We start from the raw sequence: 20009 nt of genomic DNA on the forward strand, positions 1-20009 counted from the left end.
AGACGCGCCGGGCCGGCGGCGAGCGGCCGCGGAGAGGAGAAGAGAGGAGCGGAGCGGCGGCCGGTGCTGCCCGGGCGGGCGGGGGGCTACCTCCCCCCGCCCCCCGGCAGCGGCGAAGCGACCCCCGAGCGCAGCCCCGGCCGGAGCGTGGGGCGGGGGCTGCCGGCGCGGCGCCCCCGCTCAGCGCGGGGGGAGGAGAAGCCGCCCCCGCTCGATGAGCGGCGTCCGCCCGCCCGCCGCGCTCTGCCAGGGGACCGGCGGCCGCGGCCGAGCCATCCAGCAGCATGTGGAGTCCCACCGAGGAGGAGAAATACGGCGTGGGTAGGTGCTGCCGCATCCCTTCCCGCCCCGCGCACCCCTCCTCTCCCCGCCGGACCCCGGGGGCTGCGTGTGCGGTGTGGGGACGGCTGCTGCCCTCCCCCGGGGCCGGCGGTGGTCGCGGCGCTGCCCCTCAGGTGGAGCCGGGGGCGGGATGGGGCAGCGCTGCCCGCGGGTCTGCGGGGGCTGCCCGGCGGTGCCAGCCCTGCCCTGCCCTGCCCTGCCCTGCCGGCACCGCTGGATGTGCTCTGCGTGCGCCTCGCTTCGCGTTACTGCCCGAGCGCCGCCGCGGCGAAGCGAGGGACAAGCGGGAGTTGGGGGGCCCGCGCTGGGGTCGGCATCGCACAAATAATCAGAAAACGAGTCGCTGAGCCCTTAATCTACTTAGGCGCGCGGTTCCCTTTTCCCTGCGTTTCCATCTGCGGAGCGAGGCGGTGTGTGGATGGAGTTGGGAAGGGGCCGGCGCCGCCGCCGTGTCTTTAGGGGGCGTCGGTGCTGCACCTGCCGGGCCGGGGCTGAGGGGGCGGCCGGGCCGGGGGCTGCGGCGGGGCCGCTGTGCCTGCGGCCTGCGCGGCTTTTGCCTTCTTTTGGTAAATCACATTTTACAGTCCTCTGCCATCGTGGTTGCTCTAATCTGAGGCATCACCGTTGGCGGCTTTGGTTTGTTATTTTAGCGTGTAAATCCATGGTAAGAGCAGAAATGTTGCATCTAATGAAATGGAAGATACAGAATTTCTTTTACTTGGCTTTTGCTCATTTCGATTTAATTTTTTTTTAACTGTTGACTTGTATTATAATAATAAAAGCTACTGCCATTACCCTGATTAGTTACCTAAACATCTCATTAAATGTATAGTTATCAGTTGTGCATATTGATTTTTAGGTTTCACAGTATGTGGTGATGATTGATTTCTACAAATGCTTAAAAAAATATCAACAAATTTGCTACATGGTCTGTTAACTGGAACTGTTAAAGGAGGATTTTTAGGCAATTAACTCGTGAGCAATTAGAAGTCTTAATGCCTCCTTGTTAAAATGCTCTCTGTTAATAATAAAAAAATATTTCTTGTTAATCTTTCATCTTGTACAGCAAATATTTTGCTTAGTACATCCCATTTGTCTTCATAGTGAAGAGAGGAAGGGAAGAGAGATGAAGTAAATACTTTTGTTTAAAAAAATAAAATCAAATGCAGCATCAGATGAGAACCTGTAAGTGCAGGGTAATATAAACAAGTGGCAGAGAAGAACACCTGGAAGTCCTTGCCTCCAATCTTGTTGCAGTGTCTATTGGTCACTGGGAGTATATGAAGTTAACAAACCCTGTTACATGCTAGCTGGATGCTTCAGGAATACAAAGTTGTTGTTTTGTTGGGGTTTTTTAGTGTAGTTGATGCTGGACTTTTGTTCATACTTCATCTGCTGGTGAAAGGCCACCTCTGTTACCCTAGGATAAAACTCACTGCTGTAATTGTAATGGATGCTTCAGAAAATAATTATTTATCTTCCAAATCTTGTTGTTTTTCTTTTGTTTCTGGAGTTGTTTTTCTTTGCTGTGTCACAGGGTTTGATATTCAGTGTTGTGTGTATTTGTGTTAGGTCTGTGTGCTCAAATAAGAAAATCCTTGTTTTACCTTGATCCAAAAAAAGAGATGAGCTGAACTAATTTTTTTTTATGCAGACGTTTGAAAAGAAAAGCTGGGAAATCTCCATTCAGGTTGTAAACAAGTCAGGAAGAGTCATGTGGAAGGGAAAGCAGTGAATGAAAACAAGTGTGATTTCAATGAGTGTTCTCTGGGCTGGAGAATATTCCTCTAAGGATGGGGATTTTTCTTTTGCAGACAACACACCTGTAGGTAGGGCTGAGGTAACAGCTGACTTGTGCAAGTTTTGGTGATCTCTAGGCAAGCTTTTTTTATTCTTGAGTAGCTTTAATTACTTTTCCTGTAATTGAAATTTGTTGATAATCCTCCAGAGAAGGAAAATAGGTGAAAAATGCTGCTTATATCTGGAGTTTAGTTACTACAAGTGAGGAGTGGCATATCAGTTTTTCAAAAGTAGATCTGTCATTGCTGGGTCATTTTTGTGCATTTTGAAGCAAATAGTCGGCAGAAAGTGTGGACCTGAGGGTTTGCTGCTGGGAGGTGCACTGGCAAAAAAAAAGGAGGAAAAAATAGCAGTGTAAATTATCCTGATTCCACAAATAATATGTGCAAAAATAATCTTCTTGGCATGCGTCATGTTCTGAGCTTATGCCTTCGGGCTTTAGTAGTTTGGGTTTGGTTAGAGCAGTTTCTGTCCAAAAAGCTCTGTGTGTTTTCTCTGTGCTCCTGTTCTACCATGTAAAGTTTTAAGACTTGCCTTTGGATTGAGGCAGTAAACTTTCTGTCCCTGTTGATGTAAGCTAGGTGGGAGAAAAGTCAGTTATTTCTGCAACTGGAATAACCCAAAGAGGTTTCTGGTGGAATAAAAAGGAACATCTGGGCATCCAGGCCTGGACATACCTGTTCTTGTGTACCAAGGAAAGGGAAATGAACCATTTACAGTGGTTCATTCTGATGCTGTTGTCTTTGCTTAAAGTAAGTTGTGCTCTGTTGCCTTACCTGGGTAGCTGGCTCAGAGGTGATAATTCACAGAAACTTCTTCAGAAAGACACCACATCCCCCTCTCAACACGTGGCTATGGGAGGGCTTTGTGTTCTGCCCTGGCTTCCAGGCAGCATCAAAGGCATTTCTCCTGTGCTTGAGGGTGCCCCTCAGCAGATATTCCTGTGCAGCCACAGGCCCTTGGCTGCAGGAAAATGTTAAATTACCTGATGAGAATGTTGGTGCCTTTTGGCCTGTGCCTGTCTGCAATTTAAAGAAGTTTTCCACACTTGCAGTTGTAGAACACCAATGCATTGCCCAGGTCTCATACAAATCACTGCATGCATCTGCAGCAAAGATATTAAAAGATTGCTCAGGATATTTCTAAATAAATTAAACGTTCTCCTAACAACCTTGAAGATCTTCCTTGATTTTATTTCTTAGCTGCTATAGCAACTACCTGGTAGCTGTTGTGAGTAATTCCCCTCTTTTTAGAAATATTTATATTCAGTGCCTCTAATCCTAACTCTGCTTTTAAAACTTGAGGCTTGCTGAAGCAAAGCAGACAGTTCTTCCACAGGTGCTTAAGATGGCCAGTTATGAATACAATTAATAAGAATTCTGAACTGATTATTGAAGATAACTCTCTCTCTAGCCCTCTAGTGTTTTAGTATTTTTAAAGCAGTCTCTAAGAAAATAGTTATTAAAGTGTTCTGATTAGTTACTTTAGTCTTGAAAAGCAAGTATTAAATATTAATGTATTAAAAGAAAGAGTTAAATAGAACTCTTCAGTAAACAACATTTGGCAACTGTGTAAGAGCTGGTTATTTCATTAGGCTGTCAGTTTTTGCTGTTTTATTTTTATGCAAGGAGCACATTTAGGTGGCTCTCAGGAAAGTTTTTTTTCATGTAGTTGATGCTGTATCAACAAGCCACTTTGTATGACTGACCATATTAAATATGTATGTGTTAAGTAACAGAGGAGGAGAACCTGCATATATCAACAGCATCTTTTCTTAGTTTATTCAAAGGATTAGGGTTAAAATCTGTTGTTTTATTTTAAAATGCTTTTAAAATCTTTATTTTCACTGTTTAATTGGTAACAATGAAAAATAAACCCATAAGCACAAATACATACAACTAAACTTTCCCTTGTTCTTACTAAGAAGGGGACATCACAATGCCCTAGTTACAGTTTTGTACTGCAGCTTTTTGATCAGTATCTTGATTTTTTTTTTCTTTTTCTCCCTTGTCAGTAAACCTTGGCTTGCACACTTCCAGTTCATATTTATGCTTGGAAAAACAGGACAGCAGAACTTAGAGAAGTCTTCCTTCCCTCCCCAGGGCTTTTGGAATGAGACCCTGCCTGAGCTGATCACACAAGAGGCAGCTGCTGAAGGGGGCCGTGAGTGGCACTGAGGTTTCACTGGGTCACTGGAGTGGTTTTTTACAGGTTTAAAAATTAAAGAGAGGTAAATTAAGAAATGTACCTGTCCCAAATTAGGAGAATGCCCATTGTTAATATGAGAAGCAATATCAATCCTTGCATCGGGTGCTGTGTTAGGGATGTAGGTTATATTTCATTTTCTCTCCTGTGTCCCTGTGCCAGGAGATGTCATTGTCTGGCAGCAGGAGCGAGGTGACTAAGGATATTCTTCAGGGATGTGTCTTGGAACCAAAGCTACGTGCAGGGATGCTCTTTGAAACCTTCTGTGCTCCACTGCTTTGGGAAGTGCTGCTGGTACCTGGGGACTTGCTTGTTAGTCAGGAAAATGGGATGATCCAGGGATTGGAGTAATTTCCATTCAGTATTTTGCTCCTGAGGGCCTTTTTTTTACCTGTAAGCCTTAAGAATGAGCAAAGGAATTTGTCAGTCAGGGATCATAAAGGAAATGTATATGTGTTATTTAACTGGATGGGAAATGAATCACACCTTGAAATGTCTCTGGAAAAGAGCAGCTCTCAAGATGCATCCAATGGGATACTGTCAGTACAGAGAGAAAGTTTATGAAAGTGTCATTAAATGTGGTGGGCAACTTCAGCTCCAGTCTTGGGTAAATCTGGAATTCTGTGTGCTGCTAGTACTTGGAGATTAAATGTCCTGTTCTGTGGCAAGAGATTTATGTATTTTGGCTTGTCTGTCCTAGAAAAGACTAAGCCAAAGACATTGTGGTCAGACCAGCTCTCATGAAGAACTGGATGAGAATTAGCCTGTAAGATATCACTACGTTGAGATTATCTAAATACCAGTCCACAAATGCATTTGTAGTAGAAATTAGCCAAAATTTTCTAAATACAGGAGGAATGAAGTTGAGAAGCAAATTGCTTACAAAGGCAAGAAGTGAGATGTGTATGTTTAACAGTTGTTTGCATGGTTTGTATGGGAATGTGGGGGTGATCCTGGAATAAGAAGTGACAACAGTGCAGTATGGGGTTTAACTTTGGATGATTTGATGGGTTTTACAGCAATTTTCTCCATTTATTTGTTGTTGTGTTGTGTTAGGTATTCAGTCGAGACCTGCAGAGCTTCAGCCACTGGGCAATAGGGTGAAGGCAAAAGCAATTCCTCCCCAGGCTTAGCCCCAGCAGAGAAGAGAGTTTGTTTTTAGAATGATTTTCTAAGGTGGAAATATTTTGGTGTTCAGGCTTTCTGTCCTCACCTAACAATATATCCAGTAACAAGAGACATTTTATGATGTGAATTGGCAATCTTGGGCAACTTTTCCTGCATGTTTAGTGGAAATAGGGCTGGATGGGGAAGAACTTAAAACTGGAATTTCTGTGCACAGTAGTGCAGATAAAAAGCTTCAGACTTCCTGAAAAAATAGTTAATCTGGTTCTATCAGGTGTTTCTTATTTGTGTGCTTTGGGTTTAAATTCATTGTCAAGCCTGTAGGACAGGAAGGGAGATTGTTCAGAGTGAAATTAGTGAGGAAATTTAAAGTAATTTTTCTTCTGAACCACTTGCAGGATAGGAAGTTGATATGTGAGTATGGGGTGATGGTGCAGGTTGTGGTTTGCACTTTATGTGGGAAGAGAGGAAGGGGGACTTTTTATTCATCCTCTGAAAGCAACTTCCTTAGGGCACAGTCAATGGCATAGCTCAGCTAGACTTGACTCTCACTACCCTTGCAAAGCCTTTTTTGCAGCAATTCTGTCCTTAACAAGTCAGACTCCAATGCAGACATCAGGGAAACATGTAAGAGCTATTATTTGTAATTATAAAATTCTCTTCCATTTATTTGCTGGCATTTCCAAACATGCAAGAGGGGGATAATTGGGAGTGAGGAAGTTTTCTGTGTTTATGTGCACAGTGAGATGTGGATAGACAAGCTTTTCTGATGAACACATTAAACAGTTATTTGGGAATGGTTCTTATACAGAAGAGCTGTAACTGCCTGATGAGTCCAACAACTGGTGTTATTGGTGGCCATATGTAGTCCATAGATTTGTTCTCTTGAGAAATGGGAGCACTTTTCAGATGTGGGTGTGAAAACATCAAAGAATGGGAAGTCTGTGGAAAATTATTTAGCTCTTGAAGAGCCTGATGCAACTTTCTCCTCCACAGAAATTTTTTTGAAATTCTGTGTGGTTATTAAGTTCCTTGTGTTCTTCTCTCAGCTGTGCTGTGCACTGGGGAAGGGGCCAAAGGAAGCATACCATGAAATCTTGGTCCAAAACCAGTTGTGACTGACACTGTTTTTTTTCACTGATTGTTTCTAAGTTATGAATCAACCTGAATCTCACAATATTCCTCACTTTCTTCTGTTTCAAAATCTGTCTGTTCACTGAACCTCAAGGCAAATACGAAATATCTCACTCCACAGCCTGATGTTTAAATCAAACCTCTGTTCAAGTTTTTCCATGTCAAAATGATCTATGAGGTCTTCTGAGATCCTGAAAGCATCTCTAAAGTTTTTATGGCCATAATTCCTTTCTCCTAGACATCTTTTAGTGTTTGTTCAAACAGTAAGTCCTTAGTCCAATCTTAGGGAATATATTTGGAAGGCAGAGAACTGAGGCTTTGAGCAGACTCAGTGCTTTCCTGTGCAGTTGTGAGGTGATTACTTATTCCAAGGATAAGACTTCCCTCCATCCCTCTTCAGCTCTTAACTGCTTTTTCTTTTCTTGAGTCTTTCTGGATATTAAGCCTTAAGAAAAGCTTATGACAAGTGGTGCCAGCTAACTTTTGGTGATTAAAAGCAGGCCTTTGTGCTTTCAGAGGTAAGCTGGTGTTCTCTGAAACATCTAGACAAACCTTTATTTTTATTGCAGTGTAAGGAAGCTTAGGTACTAAATGCTTTTAGTGTTGGCAGTAGGCAGTTGATGGAGTGGTGAATTATTTTATTTCTGTTGAATGTAAGTCCCTGAGCTACCCAAGGTGCCAGAGTGTAGCACAGAGTGCTTGGGCAGGTGCCTCACTGTTCTGGAAACCTCATTTTTTTGAGCAGCAGGGCCCTTCTTCCCTCTCAGAATGTTTATGAACAAGATGTTTATGGGTACCTGTACTTTTAGTCTTCTGAACCTGATAAAGGAAGCTTTGAATCCATGTCAGAGAAACCCAGAAGTGTTAAGTAGAAGGCAGTTGCAAGCAGGATGAGACTGTTTGGGTGTCAGTGCACGTGGTCCTTTGCCTTGCTGGGGTGGGTGCTGGGTGGGCTGCCCAAACAAGCAGTGAAGGGAGCAGAGAGCCTTTCATGGGAGAATATCTCAGACAGTGCTGGATGCTCCTTGTAGGAAGCAATGTCTGTTTCCAGTAACTGAGTCTGGATATGGGGGGATAGGAGGAAGTGTTTCTGTTCCACCCATTTCTTCTTTGTGGAGAAAAATGCCTGTGGAAGTGTCTGCAGAAAAATGCCCCCTTCACCTAGGCACTGTTTTGTGTGGCTGTGTTACATGGACAGACAGTGTAGGCTCAGGTGAGAAAGCGTCAGCCAGAGTGGGACAGATAATCCAAAAATATATGAATTACTGGAAAAAAGGTTATTGAAAACTGTGGTTTGAACTTTGGTGCATCTTTGTGTTTTGTTTCTCTCTCTGAATGCTCATGATCTGAATGATTGGTGACCTGCATTTTGATAAACCAAATAAACAACAGTTTAGTTCTGCTGGACCTGTTAGAGCAGGATCAATATTTCTGTGGAATGGTCTTGCCCTGCCATTCTCTCTTGATGTAAAAAATGGGGCTGGACACTCCCTGTGGGCCTGGTGTGGTGAGAGATGAGGGGAATCCTCTCCATGCTTGTGCCTGTGTTTAAAGGTGATGCTGTGGGGCCATTCCTCCAGCAGGGACTTGTTAGAGTGGGAAGAGTTGTCCTGGCACCTGGAAAGGTCCTGTGGCTGCTGTGCCTGGCCCTGCTGTGTGTGCAGAGCATCCACTGGGAACGGCCCATGTCTGCTCCTCCATCCTCCATCCTCCTGCCCATTGCTCCAGCTCAGCCCTCCCAGTGTGCTGATCTCAGTGGAATTAGGACCCAAGTCCCTCTGCTAGGGAAGGGCCACTTGTTTTTCTTCTTCTTTTATATTTTTCTTTTTAACAGGTAAGTAATTGGTAATCTCTGTGGCCCAACGGGTTTATGCCAAGGAAGATTGTGTTTCAAGCACTGGTCTTGCAGAAACAGGTTCTCTTTGGACTCTGGAGCAGAGAAAGTAGAAAATAAGCTTCCTTCTCTCTCTTCATCACAGCAAGGCCCCAGACTGCAACTGCTGGTCTTGTTGGGTTTGTTTGCTTTGGTTTTTTTCTCCCCCACTTCTGGAATGACTATATTTCTGGCAGAAGACCATATTCTCCTTTTATCAGGGAAAAAATAGTTTAATAAATAAAAATAAATAATAACTAAATAGTAATAATAATAATAATAATGAAATAAACCTGTGTGAAGGATGCAAAAAGAGAAAAGAAGGATTTCCCAACATCTCAGATGATGTTGATAGCATTAAATAGTGCATGTTTGCTTCAATCATGATTAGAAAAGTTAAAAATAATGAAAAAGCATCTTCAATTTTGTCAGTCAGATACTTTTTTTCTTTTTTATATTTTAGTAGCAAACCAAAATGTCAAAGTTCTTATGGGTGGATTGGTAGGTTTCATAGCAGTCTTCAGCAAAGTTCTTGTGTGGCAGCCAGTATAGGCTAAAATAGAATTTTCAGCTAAAATGCAAGAGCTGTATGCTGGTAAAATATACTTTTCTAAATCTGCCCTATTCTTCCCTTACTGCTGCTCATTGCAGATGTGCAAACTGACCATAAATGCCAAGGTAGATTTAACGTGTTAAGAATGTATTTAACAGATAGATGGGAGGTCTGAAAGTCTCCCACTGTAGCCTGTGCCAAATGGGGACAGGCTGGAAGGGGCTGTGGGGTGATCCCTGAGGTTTTGTATGTGTGAACATGAGCCAGTGGTGTTCTCCTGCAGGCAGCCACGTCCCTGACTGTGTTCCTGGCACCAGCATGGTGATGGAAATGATCTTGTCCTCCTTTAGTTGCTCTGGGGCTGCACCTTGCAGGAGGAGGGGACACACGGGTAGAGAGGAGAGTCTGTAAGATCCAGGCTGGTACCACCTGGGAACTGGAGCATAGCAAAGGGCTGGCTCATGGACAGCTGCTGTCCAGGGAGGTACAGGGAAGAGTTACAGGGTGAGAGGAGGAGCTGCAGGGGCAAGTTGCAGTCAAGGTCAGTGATTCCCACAGTGCACGTGGAAAGCCTGGAGCAGGGTGCCTGGAGAGGTGGTGCCACCTCCACATCTCCCAGGAGAGTCAAACTTCACTGGTTTCTTACTTTGTTTCCTGGTGTTGAACAGTCAAGTGTTCAACAGGCTCACGTTTGCAGCCTGTGGAATGCAGCAGTGCATTTAGAACAGCTCCTCACCTCTCTGGGCAGAGTGAGCTCAGTGTTCTCCTTTTTGCCAGATGGGTATTGGAAACGGGGAGAAGGTTTCAGAACCTGAAGCAGCCTTTGCCTCTAAAAGGGAGAAAAAACCTGCTGCATTCACTTCCTGCACAGAGGGAAGGATGTATGGGTGAGGGACTTGAATGAACTGATGGAATGGAGTGACAGGAAGGTGATGAAGTAACAGGATAGATCCTTGCAAAGCTCAAGACCAGTCCCTTGACACAGCTAAGGCAGTGGACAACACTGGACTTTTAGTCCCTTATTTCTCTCCCACCTCCTGCCACCAGGATGTGCGAAACTATTTTAAACAGCTCATGATTTTTGAGCACAATCTCTATTTTTATCTTGGAGGGCAGGGGAAGGATGCTCACAATCCTTTGCTCTGCCACTGAATGATCACCTTTCTTCTCAGGCATCTGTTTCTTTTTTTGCAGGAATATTGTCCTGGTGCTGGTATGACTCAGTAGAAAGAGGCGGTGTTGCTAGGCAGCGGGTGAGCACTTTGCAGATGCCATGTGATGGCAGTAAGCTGCCTTGGAATAATCCATTGGTGGCAGTATTCCTGGCTGAGGTTCTGTACTGCACAAAGAAAGAAGCATCTCTGACAGGAGCAGATGCTGCCTAGCAACTGCCACTGCTCCCCGAGCAGCCTGAAATACCTTCACTTAATTGTACTGTAATTTTGGCAATACACAGAACCCAAAGTGTAATACTTTACTTTCAATTCTGAAGTATATTTTTCTTCAACAAGATTTGGCGTAAAAGTTCATAAAGACCATTAATAAGGTCAAAAAAAATTTTAGCCCTCTTCTAAATCATGTCTTTTGTTTAATCCCTACTCTTCGATTGTAATGTTTGGATGGCTTTTAATCAGCTTTTGATAATCTTTTTTGTGTGTGTGTATTACATTAGTGCCTGGCAATTCCAATCGGATTAGAGCCCTGTTCTGTGTCGTGTGTACCAGTACACTCTGCAAGAAATGCCCCTTCTGCAAAAACTTCATGTTTTATTTGAGTTTTTAAGGTGTAATTGATATATCCTCTCTTTCATACCTTAATTATTCATGTTGTCATCTTGCTTAAATAGTGGAATGTTTTAGAAATGCTGGACCTGGGGTCTGTTCCCTGGATTCTTTGTGATCATACCTGCTGAATGAGGCCTGGACTTGCAAATAAAACTGCAAGTCTGACATTCATTTCTGGCAAATAATTGAAACCCTCACCCACAATTAATCATTTAAATACTTGGAAGGTGTATTGTGAAGGTGAAAACATTATTGTAGGTATTTGTAGAATAAAATGGAAATGTTTTTCTTTTCCTTTCCTCATGGTTCTGCTCCCTTGTCAAATATTATCAAACTCTAACTGTGCAATCTATGAAACTGCCAGGTTTAATCAAGCAGTTCCACAAAGGAAAAAATTAATCATATTGGCCTTTAATTTTGTTATAAAAATTTGAAAGTTTTTTTTTTTTGTGATAAACCACATAATGTTATTTTAAATTATTAAACCTACAATTTTCTCTGTTCAAGAACTACTCCTTTTTGCTGGGCAAAGGTTTGTGTTTCTGAGAGAGGCTCTGCCTGGAAGGTACAGGGAGGTTTGGGAAGTGTTAATTCAGTGCTGCCCGTGGGCGTGGTTGTGCAACACAGTTGCCTCACAGAAAGGTAAAGCTGAACCTGGCGTCTCTCTTGTCCTCTGTGGGACGATTTGTGTCAGTGCTGCCTTTCCTGCTCTGTCATCCTGCCCTGGCCTGTCGACTGCTCCCTCTGCCATCCCTAAATGCAAAGAATCCACATCTGCCCTTCTTGGGAAAGACATTTTTAAGCCAAGGTAGCTTGGAAAATTCTCAAAACACAAGTGCTGTGGAGTGGGAGAATAAAAATTGTTGGTTCACTCATTTGATACAATTCCTGGGAGTGTTGGTGACACAGGAGCCAAACAAGTGAACCCCATTTCTGTGTGATGGAAGAGTCATGTGGAGCTCTGGGCTGATGGGGCTGTTAAAAGCTGATGTGGTTCCACAACATTTGGGTGGCTCCATAGAAGAAAATGTATAGAAAATGCTACATATATAAAATTAGTACAAATAAAGTCCACAGATGTCTCAGGCTGGGGGGAAGCCACATCTTTGCCCTGTTCTAATACCTTTCCTTCCCCTCCTTGTTTTAGCCTCTGTTAGGGAAAATTTGATTTAGAGCCATCTTTGGTCTCACCTGCTGACTCTTGGGTTACATGAAGCATTTATTATCATCTGAGTATTACAGGGAAGAAAATAAACTTTATCTTATTCAGCTCTTAAACTTAGCATGTGTTGTGTCATACTAGACACTTTAAATAGCTTGAATAATATGAAAAACTGTTTTAGGGAAAGATGCGTGCTCATCATAATATTAGATTATCCGTTTGGAGTAATTACATTATTTTCTTAAATGTTAGTCAATTATTAATATTAAATATTAGTTAATTTAATATTAATCTAGTATTTAATTCAGTCTTTAATACTAATCAATCTAAATCAATGTTTAACTCAGGGGCTGACTTGTGTTCTGTGTTAACTGCTGACAATGAGTAGTAGCTGAATACAAAATGCTGTGTAAGGACTGTGAAATTTCAGAGTTTGTGTTTACCCTAAGTAAACACATACTCCAAATTCTTAGCTGGTGTGATAGAGGTGTGAGTTTAAAACATGTTTATGTGTTATAAAGCATAAATTACACCTTCAGAGAACTTGAGAACTTTGACATTTGTAGCACAGAACACAACTCAGTGTCTGCTCAGTGTGGTTATACCTTGTCAAGGTATTTTGGGAATGGAGCAGCTGTGCCCCCCGTGTGCTCTTCCTGCCATTCCTCCTCAAATGGGTTTAGATGAAGATCTACTGAGGGATGGTCAGTGCATAATCTGAATAACTGCAAGCTGAGTGTGGTACACTCAGTAATTTTTTGTAAAAATTTAATTGCATACTTTAACCTGAAACACTTGTTCTCCAAGTGTCACCTAAAAATATTGCAAGCTACCAGAATTTCAATAAGACAGATAATAATATTAACAGTGAGTTGAGAACTGGGAAAAACTGTCACAAAGTCCAAGAAGGTCTATCTTTTGTAAATGGAGATGTGTTGAAAATTCACAAAATTACAATTATTCCCCCAAATTTACTCAAAGAGTCCATTAAATCATGGCCTCACCAACATCTTATAAAGAAAAATCAAATTGTAGGTTAGCATATTGGATCTGTTCCAGTAGCAGTGATTTCTATTGTGGATGTGAAAACCTGGGATATAAATAATAATTTTTAGAAGTCCAGTTTAATGATTAAGGGATACATAGTTTAGATTTGGAGAAGGAAAAAGAAACTATGTAAACATGGAAAGCTCTTGAACTGATTTTGTTTCTGAGCCCTCACCTAAGTTCTTCTGATTTTCATTATTACACATTGGGGAGGGAAAGGGCCCTGTTCCTTTATGAAAATAAACAAATTACTCATGAGCTGACTGATATGATGTAGTGTAAATATAACATTATGTAAGATCAAAATATTTTGGTAGGCTTCACTGAAATCTGTAAAAATAGGTTAAAAAATAAGAAAGTACATGAGAAGGCATGTACTGTCAGTTCATTGCATAACTTTGTGCAAGTGCTAAGAAAAAGAATGATATTTTCAGGGAATGAGCAGCTGGATCTGTTGGGCTGAGCAGTTCTTTGCATTTCCCCGTTGTCCTGGGTTTTCCCACCGTTCATGTGACAAACGTGACACATTTCTGTTACCGTGGTTATCAGGGCATTGACATCCATTTGAGAAGAAAAATTCTCCGTGCCAGCATTGCAGCCCAGGTGAGACTGGGTGAGGAGACTGGGGCACAGGAAGCTGAACTGGAAAGAATTGTAAGAGGAAGATACATTGAAATTGTATGGCAGCAAAAATGAAACCAGCTCTGTGGTAACAAGGACACGGCTGAAATCGGATGCAGCATTTCCCCGTGAGCTGTGCTCTCCTCTTTGCCGTCCTGGTGTTCAGAGAGGTCCCAAACCAGTCACTGGTGTCACAGGACAGCAGGAGCTCAGGCGGTGACTCTGGGTGACGTGAGGGGGTTCCCAGCGCTCCAGCCCCGTCCCATCCCCGTGTCCTGCCCCGGCCGGGCTGCGGTCGGGGCTGGAGCTTTCCCCAGGCTCCGGTGTGGGACACATCCATAGATTTGTCCTGCTGCCATTGGAACTTGAGTGATTATTTGATTTGTCACCCACAGTATCTCATGAGGAGTTTCACAGCTTATGCACTGTATGGAAAAGTACTTTATTTAATAAAGTCCTGAACTCTGATGCTTCATTTGCCACTGCTCTGCTTTTTGAGCTGGAAGAGGTGAATGGCAACAGATTCCTGTTTTCTGTTAGTTATCCCCTGTCCACCCTTTCAGCCTTCCTGGTACAGAAATCCCATCTTAGTTAACCATCAGTCACATAAAAGCCCTTATTCAGTCCTTGCTATGTCCTCTCTCATTCCTTTCTACCTGTTCTTATGCTGTTCAGTGCTTTTTGGCAAAGGATTAGCTTTTGACAAAGGGGAAAACTGGCACATTGGGTATTTTATGCAGAACTGTGGGTAATGGTGTCTTCTCTTTTTCCCCAAGGCAATACTGTGTGTGATGTGGTCTCTGACAGTGGCTGAGCACTGAGTTTTATGGTAAAACCTCTGATATTCCAGGGTTCCACTCAGTGTGGCACTAGCAAGGGAGGAGATGATGGTTTTGTGTGTGAGGTGAGGATTGTTCATCCCTCATGGAATATCACCCAGGTGAACTGAACGCTGCTCACCTGCCAGTTCTTCTTGTGGAGCTTGGGTCCATCTGTAACTCTTTTTATTACACTGAGCAGCCTGAGTGACCTTACAAACTTTGTGGCTTTCCTAAATGATGAGCTTTTTTTGGGTCATTTAGGAATACTTGAAACAGGAAAGATTCCAACAGAGATCCTTTCAGAGCTTGCTGCTCAACCTGTCCTTACTAAGGGAAATGGCTCTTTCATTTCACATCACTTTGCTGATTATTTATCTGTGCAAATACCTTCCCACTTTATCATAGCCAAGTGCAGTTTCTTCAAGAGCTATTGACAGGGGCTGATTGAGCACATGGTTTGTAAAACATGAATTGTATCAATTGGATCTTCTCTGTTCACATAGCAAGAAGCTGCTTTAGGTGGGGCATCAGAGGAATCAAAGATGTGCAAAGATGCATTAACTCAACAGGTCCTGTCCTCTTGGTGCAGTTTCAGTTGTGCTGGTGACTTGCAATGCAGCTGTTTATATTATACTGTGTGAGGCCATACCCATGGGCAAGGAAAAATCTGTCATCCCCTGGATCCTTGGCTTTTGAAACCATGATTCCAATGCCATCTGTTCTTATATGTTGTGCCCCACAATTCCTTCATATGTTCTGCTACAGCATGAGAGTCACTGCCTATGTGAACTGGCTTGTGCCTTTCTTACTGGTAAATTGCAGAGGTGAAGAGGGAAGGATTTCCTTCACTGTGGTCCAGTTTAAGTACCACAGATAAGGGACTTCAGTCTTGGAGATAATTCCTGAATCACATGGCATGTGGTGCTTTTTCAAAGCTTTCCTCTTTAGCAGAATATTGGCTTTAACTGGTGGATGAAAAGACTTTGTGAGGGGAACTACAACCTCTTTTATAGACCTGAATGATGACAAGGGGCTTCATATCTGAAAATTGATATTAAATATTTCAGCAGTGTGTCCTGGAGTCCAAGAGGGATCAGTCAGATCTCTAAACTGGTGGGTAAAAGCTTTGCTTTGTGTCGGTTTTGGTGATGTGTTACTTGTGTATTCTGATGCCTGAGGACATGAATCGTGTAAGAAATGATGAAAGCTTATGGATTGATGGACAGTTTGTAGGTGATCATGTAGGATAGAGCATTTCTCAGTGGAAAGGAATCAGTTGTCAGAGTCCTCTCTGTAAATGATTTTCTTTAGAACAGTTGAATTACTCTGTATTTGTGATTTATATTTGTGTTGATATTTTTCAAATATTGCTGCTAAGAAGAACTGTGTACCTAAAAGGGACTTAATAAGCAAGATTGTCTTGCATCGTGCATTTTTAGCTTAAGAAATGAGTAACATCCATAACTTTTTTGGAAGTAACTGTTGGAATAATAAATCAGACTATAAAAGCCTTAAATTTCTGTGATTCTGTCATAATCAGAAGTTGGTTTTACCATTCTTTTTTATTTCAGTAATGTTAAATTTTGTTCTCATTACACAGTTTAGCAAGACAGTTTGGTCTATTGGGTCAATTTGTTTGAATTCTTTAATTTTTCCTGACTTTGATTTAGTGTGGCTGGAAAGTCATTTACTCTTGAGGTTTGGCTTCCACTGTTTTCATAATATCTATATTGCTGTTCACTGAACCTATGGATTGATTATAAGAATTGTCAAACAGAAGAGACTAATATAATTTATTGAGGATTACAAAAGGAATTAGATTCCATACTGTTGTATTGAGAATGAAGGGGGGGTGTTACTTTTGTATGAAAATTAATTTTCTAATTGAGTATGATCTCTAAGATTGTATCTAGAGCTGATGGGATCAGTTCATTTCTGTTTCGTGATTTTTGCCTATTTTTTCTTTTTTTGAGTGAAGTAGACCTAAGAAAAGAGCTCTATCTGTCTTATGAATAGAGCACCCTGAATTCTGAAGAGCTGATTACATATTGCAGTCCTTTTATCAGATGCTCTTTGTGTGACCAGTAGAATTCTTTTAAAAATGGCCAGTTTGTATCTGTAAACTAACACATCTATTAGAATTGCTTCCTATAAGACTGAGTATATTAAAGCCACCATTCCTGATCCTATTTAAATTTTTTCTTCTATCAGCAATTGAAAAAAAACCCTGCTATTCTCTTTCACTGGTACCTTTTCTTTAGTTTTTATTCCAAACTCACCTGTATTATTATGTAATAGGCAAGTATTTGATGGCCAAATAACTGGTAATTTCTTTCCCAGCTGCATCCTTGATTCATTAGCCTTAATATAGTAAATAATTGTTATAGGAAGTCAGCTGCTGTTTGCTAATTCAGAGCACCTAATGCAGTGTTAGCATGCAATAATACTTTTCAGAGTTCCTGTTTCTTGTTGAGCTTGGCTGAGTAACACCAGTTGAGTTTTTACCTCCATGATTTAACTTTAACCACTAACATGTCCCATAGCTGGTGTCTGTGTCATGAGATCCATGGCATGTTCAGAAAAGATGAAAATAGTCTGGAAACTGGCTTTTAATGTTATATGCCTGTATTAATTCTTAAAATTAATATTGTATCTAAAATTACTCTCATAAATTAATATCTTATTACTGGATTAGCACTCGTCTGTTTTGTTTTCTGGTGTTTTTAAAGGTTGGTTTTTATCTAAGGTGTTTGGAATTTCCCCTTTTGTGAAATGCATTTTTTAGTGGTTTTGTTGGCTTGAACTAAAAAAAAAATCACTAAATGAACTAAAAAATTTTAATACAGGACTTTGCAGTATTTTGCAAATCAACTTGTATTTTCTCGATTTGGTGAAACTGCCAATCAGAAAAAAAGAAAACAATTTCTGGATTTAAAGGATCCAGCTATCTAAAATACTGAAAGGGAAAAAAAAAAAAACCCCAAGGAAAAAAAAAAGAAAACGCCATTGGAGGTTTGATTATGTCCTGCCAGTTCATCATTTCAGTTGTCAGTGTTCCTGCACTTTGGGAGAGGCTTTAAGTAGTTTTTCTTTGGTTGAAATCCGTATTTACGATTTCTTCATGGGTGAAGAATGGATCCAGAATGCTGATGAGCTTAGTTTTTGTTGGATTATGCTGTCTGCATTATTCCAGTCTGGAGCCAGTTGTTGTGTTCCTCCTGCCTCTGATGTAAACAAGAATTTAAAGCCTCATTTAACTGATGGTGGCTTCTGCTGGGCCATAAGAGCTGAGAGACCAGTTTAGGTTTGCTGATGAAATTCTTAACTCTTGGGATGAAATTCTGCATTGAGTCTCGCAGTGGAAGTGCAAACATTTGATGCCATTTGGTTCCCTTTAGATTTTTTTCCCCACTCTTTCTTGTATTGGCCTCATCTGTGTGGGGCTTTGCCTGGTGGGTGTAGTTTGTTCTTTCTTGCCCTTGCCCATGATGAAGTGTGCGTATAGGGTTAAAATGCAATTTTGTTGTGGTCTCTCTGCTTTTCTCATTATTTCTTAGAAATTCAATGTTCAAGAGACCTACCTGGTGCAGATGGGAGTCTTGGTGTTCTTCCCCTGGACTTCATCCTGTCTGCTTCATGTGCAGTCAGAAGGGGCTCATGGCTCTGGCTGGGGAAGATCTTTAGGGAGGAGCTGAGCTCAGCCGGTTGGATCATGGTGCTGAGAACTCCAGGGCTGTGGGTTTGATCCCTGTATGGGCCAGTCACTTGAGTTGGACTCGATGGTCCTGGTGGGTGCCTTCCAAATCAGAATACTCTGTGAGATGGGCCTCCATCAATGGGAGCATGCTGAGCACAGCTGGAGTGTTTGCGTTCCCTGGGGAGTGTTGTGTTGAATTGGAGAAGAGGATGGTGCCCACTGGGGGTCACTGTTTCAACTCGTGGAATTGCACTGACAATGCTCCGGGGTGTGTAGGTGATGTACAGGGGAGCTCTCCTGAGTGTGTGTTTACCTGGAACAAGGTACTGGAGTGCTTGCATTAAATCTGTGCCTGGGGGAGTTTTTAATGCTGGAACTGGGGGGAGCTACGATCCTACCTGCAATTCACTCTTTGTTCTGACATCTCATGTTTGAGGGAACTACCCCTGCCCATGTCCCCGTTGTATTTTGATAAATATAGCTGAAGAATATAGCATCATACACTGAATTTTTAACACTTATTTTTGAACTCGAGTTTCATTTAGTATTTTTATTTATTGTATTACTATTTTCTGAAACATTAAGATGGGTTCGTATTTTCCCCGGTTAATGAAAATTAGAGATACCTGGAAAAGTAAGATGTGTTATCATGTTAGATGGTGCTTATGAAAAGTACAGATTCTTAGGTATTCCTACATATGTCTGCTTAAATATAATGTATGGCATTACAGGATTTTTGCAGTGTATTAGATGCACAGATGCATCTATTTGAAATAGTGTCAACTTGGAGAAGAGTGATTGCTGGAGTTGAGTTCCTGTTGTAATCTCTGCAGTTTGGGCAGCCTGTTCCAGTGATGGATTGTGGAGGAGAGTAAGAATTGTGAGACAGGGAAATCTTTGTATGCAATATGAATCAGAGGTTGCTGATTAAAGACATTACAAGCCTTGGTTAATTTAAAAATCTTTTTAAAAGCTCAGCTTTTATGTTGTTGTTGAGTTAATTTCTGATAAGGTCTGGAATAAAGATACCTGATCAGGAAAAGTTGGCTGACAGTTTTTCTGGGCAGCTATGTCAGAGCTATTTTTATGCAGGGAGTGAGCTAAAGGGCTATGCTTAGAAGAAAATTCACACAAAGATCCAAGGCTCATATGTCTCTCTCTCTCTTTCCCCACCCTCTAGTGATTTGCAGCTTCCGAGGAACTGTTCCGCAAGGCTTGGTCCTGGAACTAGGTGAAACTGTCCAGATCCTGGAGAAATGTGAAGGTAAGTGTGATGTCCAAGAAGGAACCCCATTTTCTGTGTAAGAATGTACAAATATCTTAACCTAGCAGATTTTAATGAGTTCTTTGGAAATCATGATGCATCAAATCAAAGCACTTGAATAAAACCTACTCTGACCCACTTTCTGTAGGAAAGGCTGAGTGCTCTTGGCACTAATCCAGTCTGATAGGGGGTCAGTGTGTTTGAAGTTAACCATCTGTCCAGAAAATCTTGAACCCTGACCTAATTGTTGTGTTGTAACTGGGTTTTACACTGAATTTTCATCATGTGAAGTATAGAATCAGTATATTTTTTACTGTATTTTCTCACTGTTACTGTTACGCATTTCTATTAAGTGTATCAGTTTAATTACTTAGAAACATCTGAACAGGTGGAAAATATTAGTTATTAAATAGATTAGCAATACCAGAAAAAAATGTAAAAAATATAGGTTTAGAAGAGATTTTTTTGCATTTATTTTGATGTGTGTTTTTGTACCTAAAGCAAAATGCCGTTGTAAATTTTATAGTTCTTATGTGGCTGGAGATGTGTGTGTGAATAAACTGAATGTCCTAATGCTCTGC

General features: G+C 41.7%; 1 protein-coding gene across 11 annotated transcripts in view; it reads left to right on the forward strand.

Moving 5' to 3' along the window:
• The first annotated feature begins 228 nt into the window (after positions 1-228).
• DOCK3 (dedicator of cytokinesis 3) overlaps positions 229-20009 on the forward strand; it is a 186951-nt gene continuing 167170 nt past the window's right edge. For 6 of the 11 annotated variants that reach the window (XM_088171617.1, XM_088171614.1, XM_088171615.1 and 3 more), the window contains exons 1-2: positions 229-321; positions 19345-19428. In XM_088171617.1, the coding sequence (XP_088027743.1) occupies positions 285-321; positions 19345-19428 (121 nt within the window). In that variant the 5' untranslated portion in view covers positions 229-284. The remainder of the gene's footprint in view (positions 322-19344; positions 19429-20009) is intronic. The other 5 variants (XM_088171608.1, XM_088171609.1, XM_088171611.1 and 2 more) reach the window with 2 other exon arrangements.

This window comes from Sturnus vulgaris, chromosome 11, assembly GCF_052056855.1.
Source record: "Sturnus vulgaris isolate bStuVul1 chromosome 11, bStuVul1.hap1, whole genome shotgun sequence".
NCBI classification, from domain to species: Eukaryota; Metazoa; Chordata; class Aves; order Passeriformes; family Sturnidae; genus Sturnus; species Sturnus vulgaris.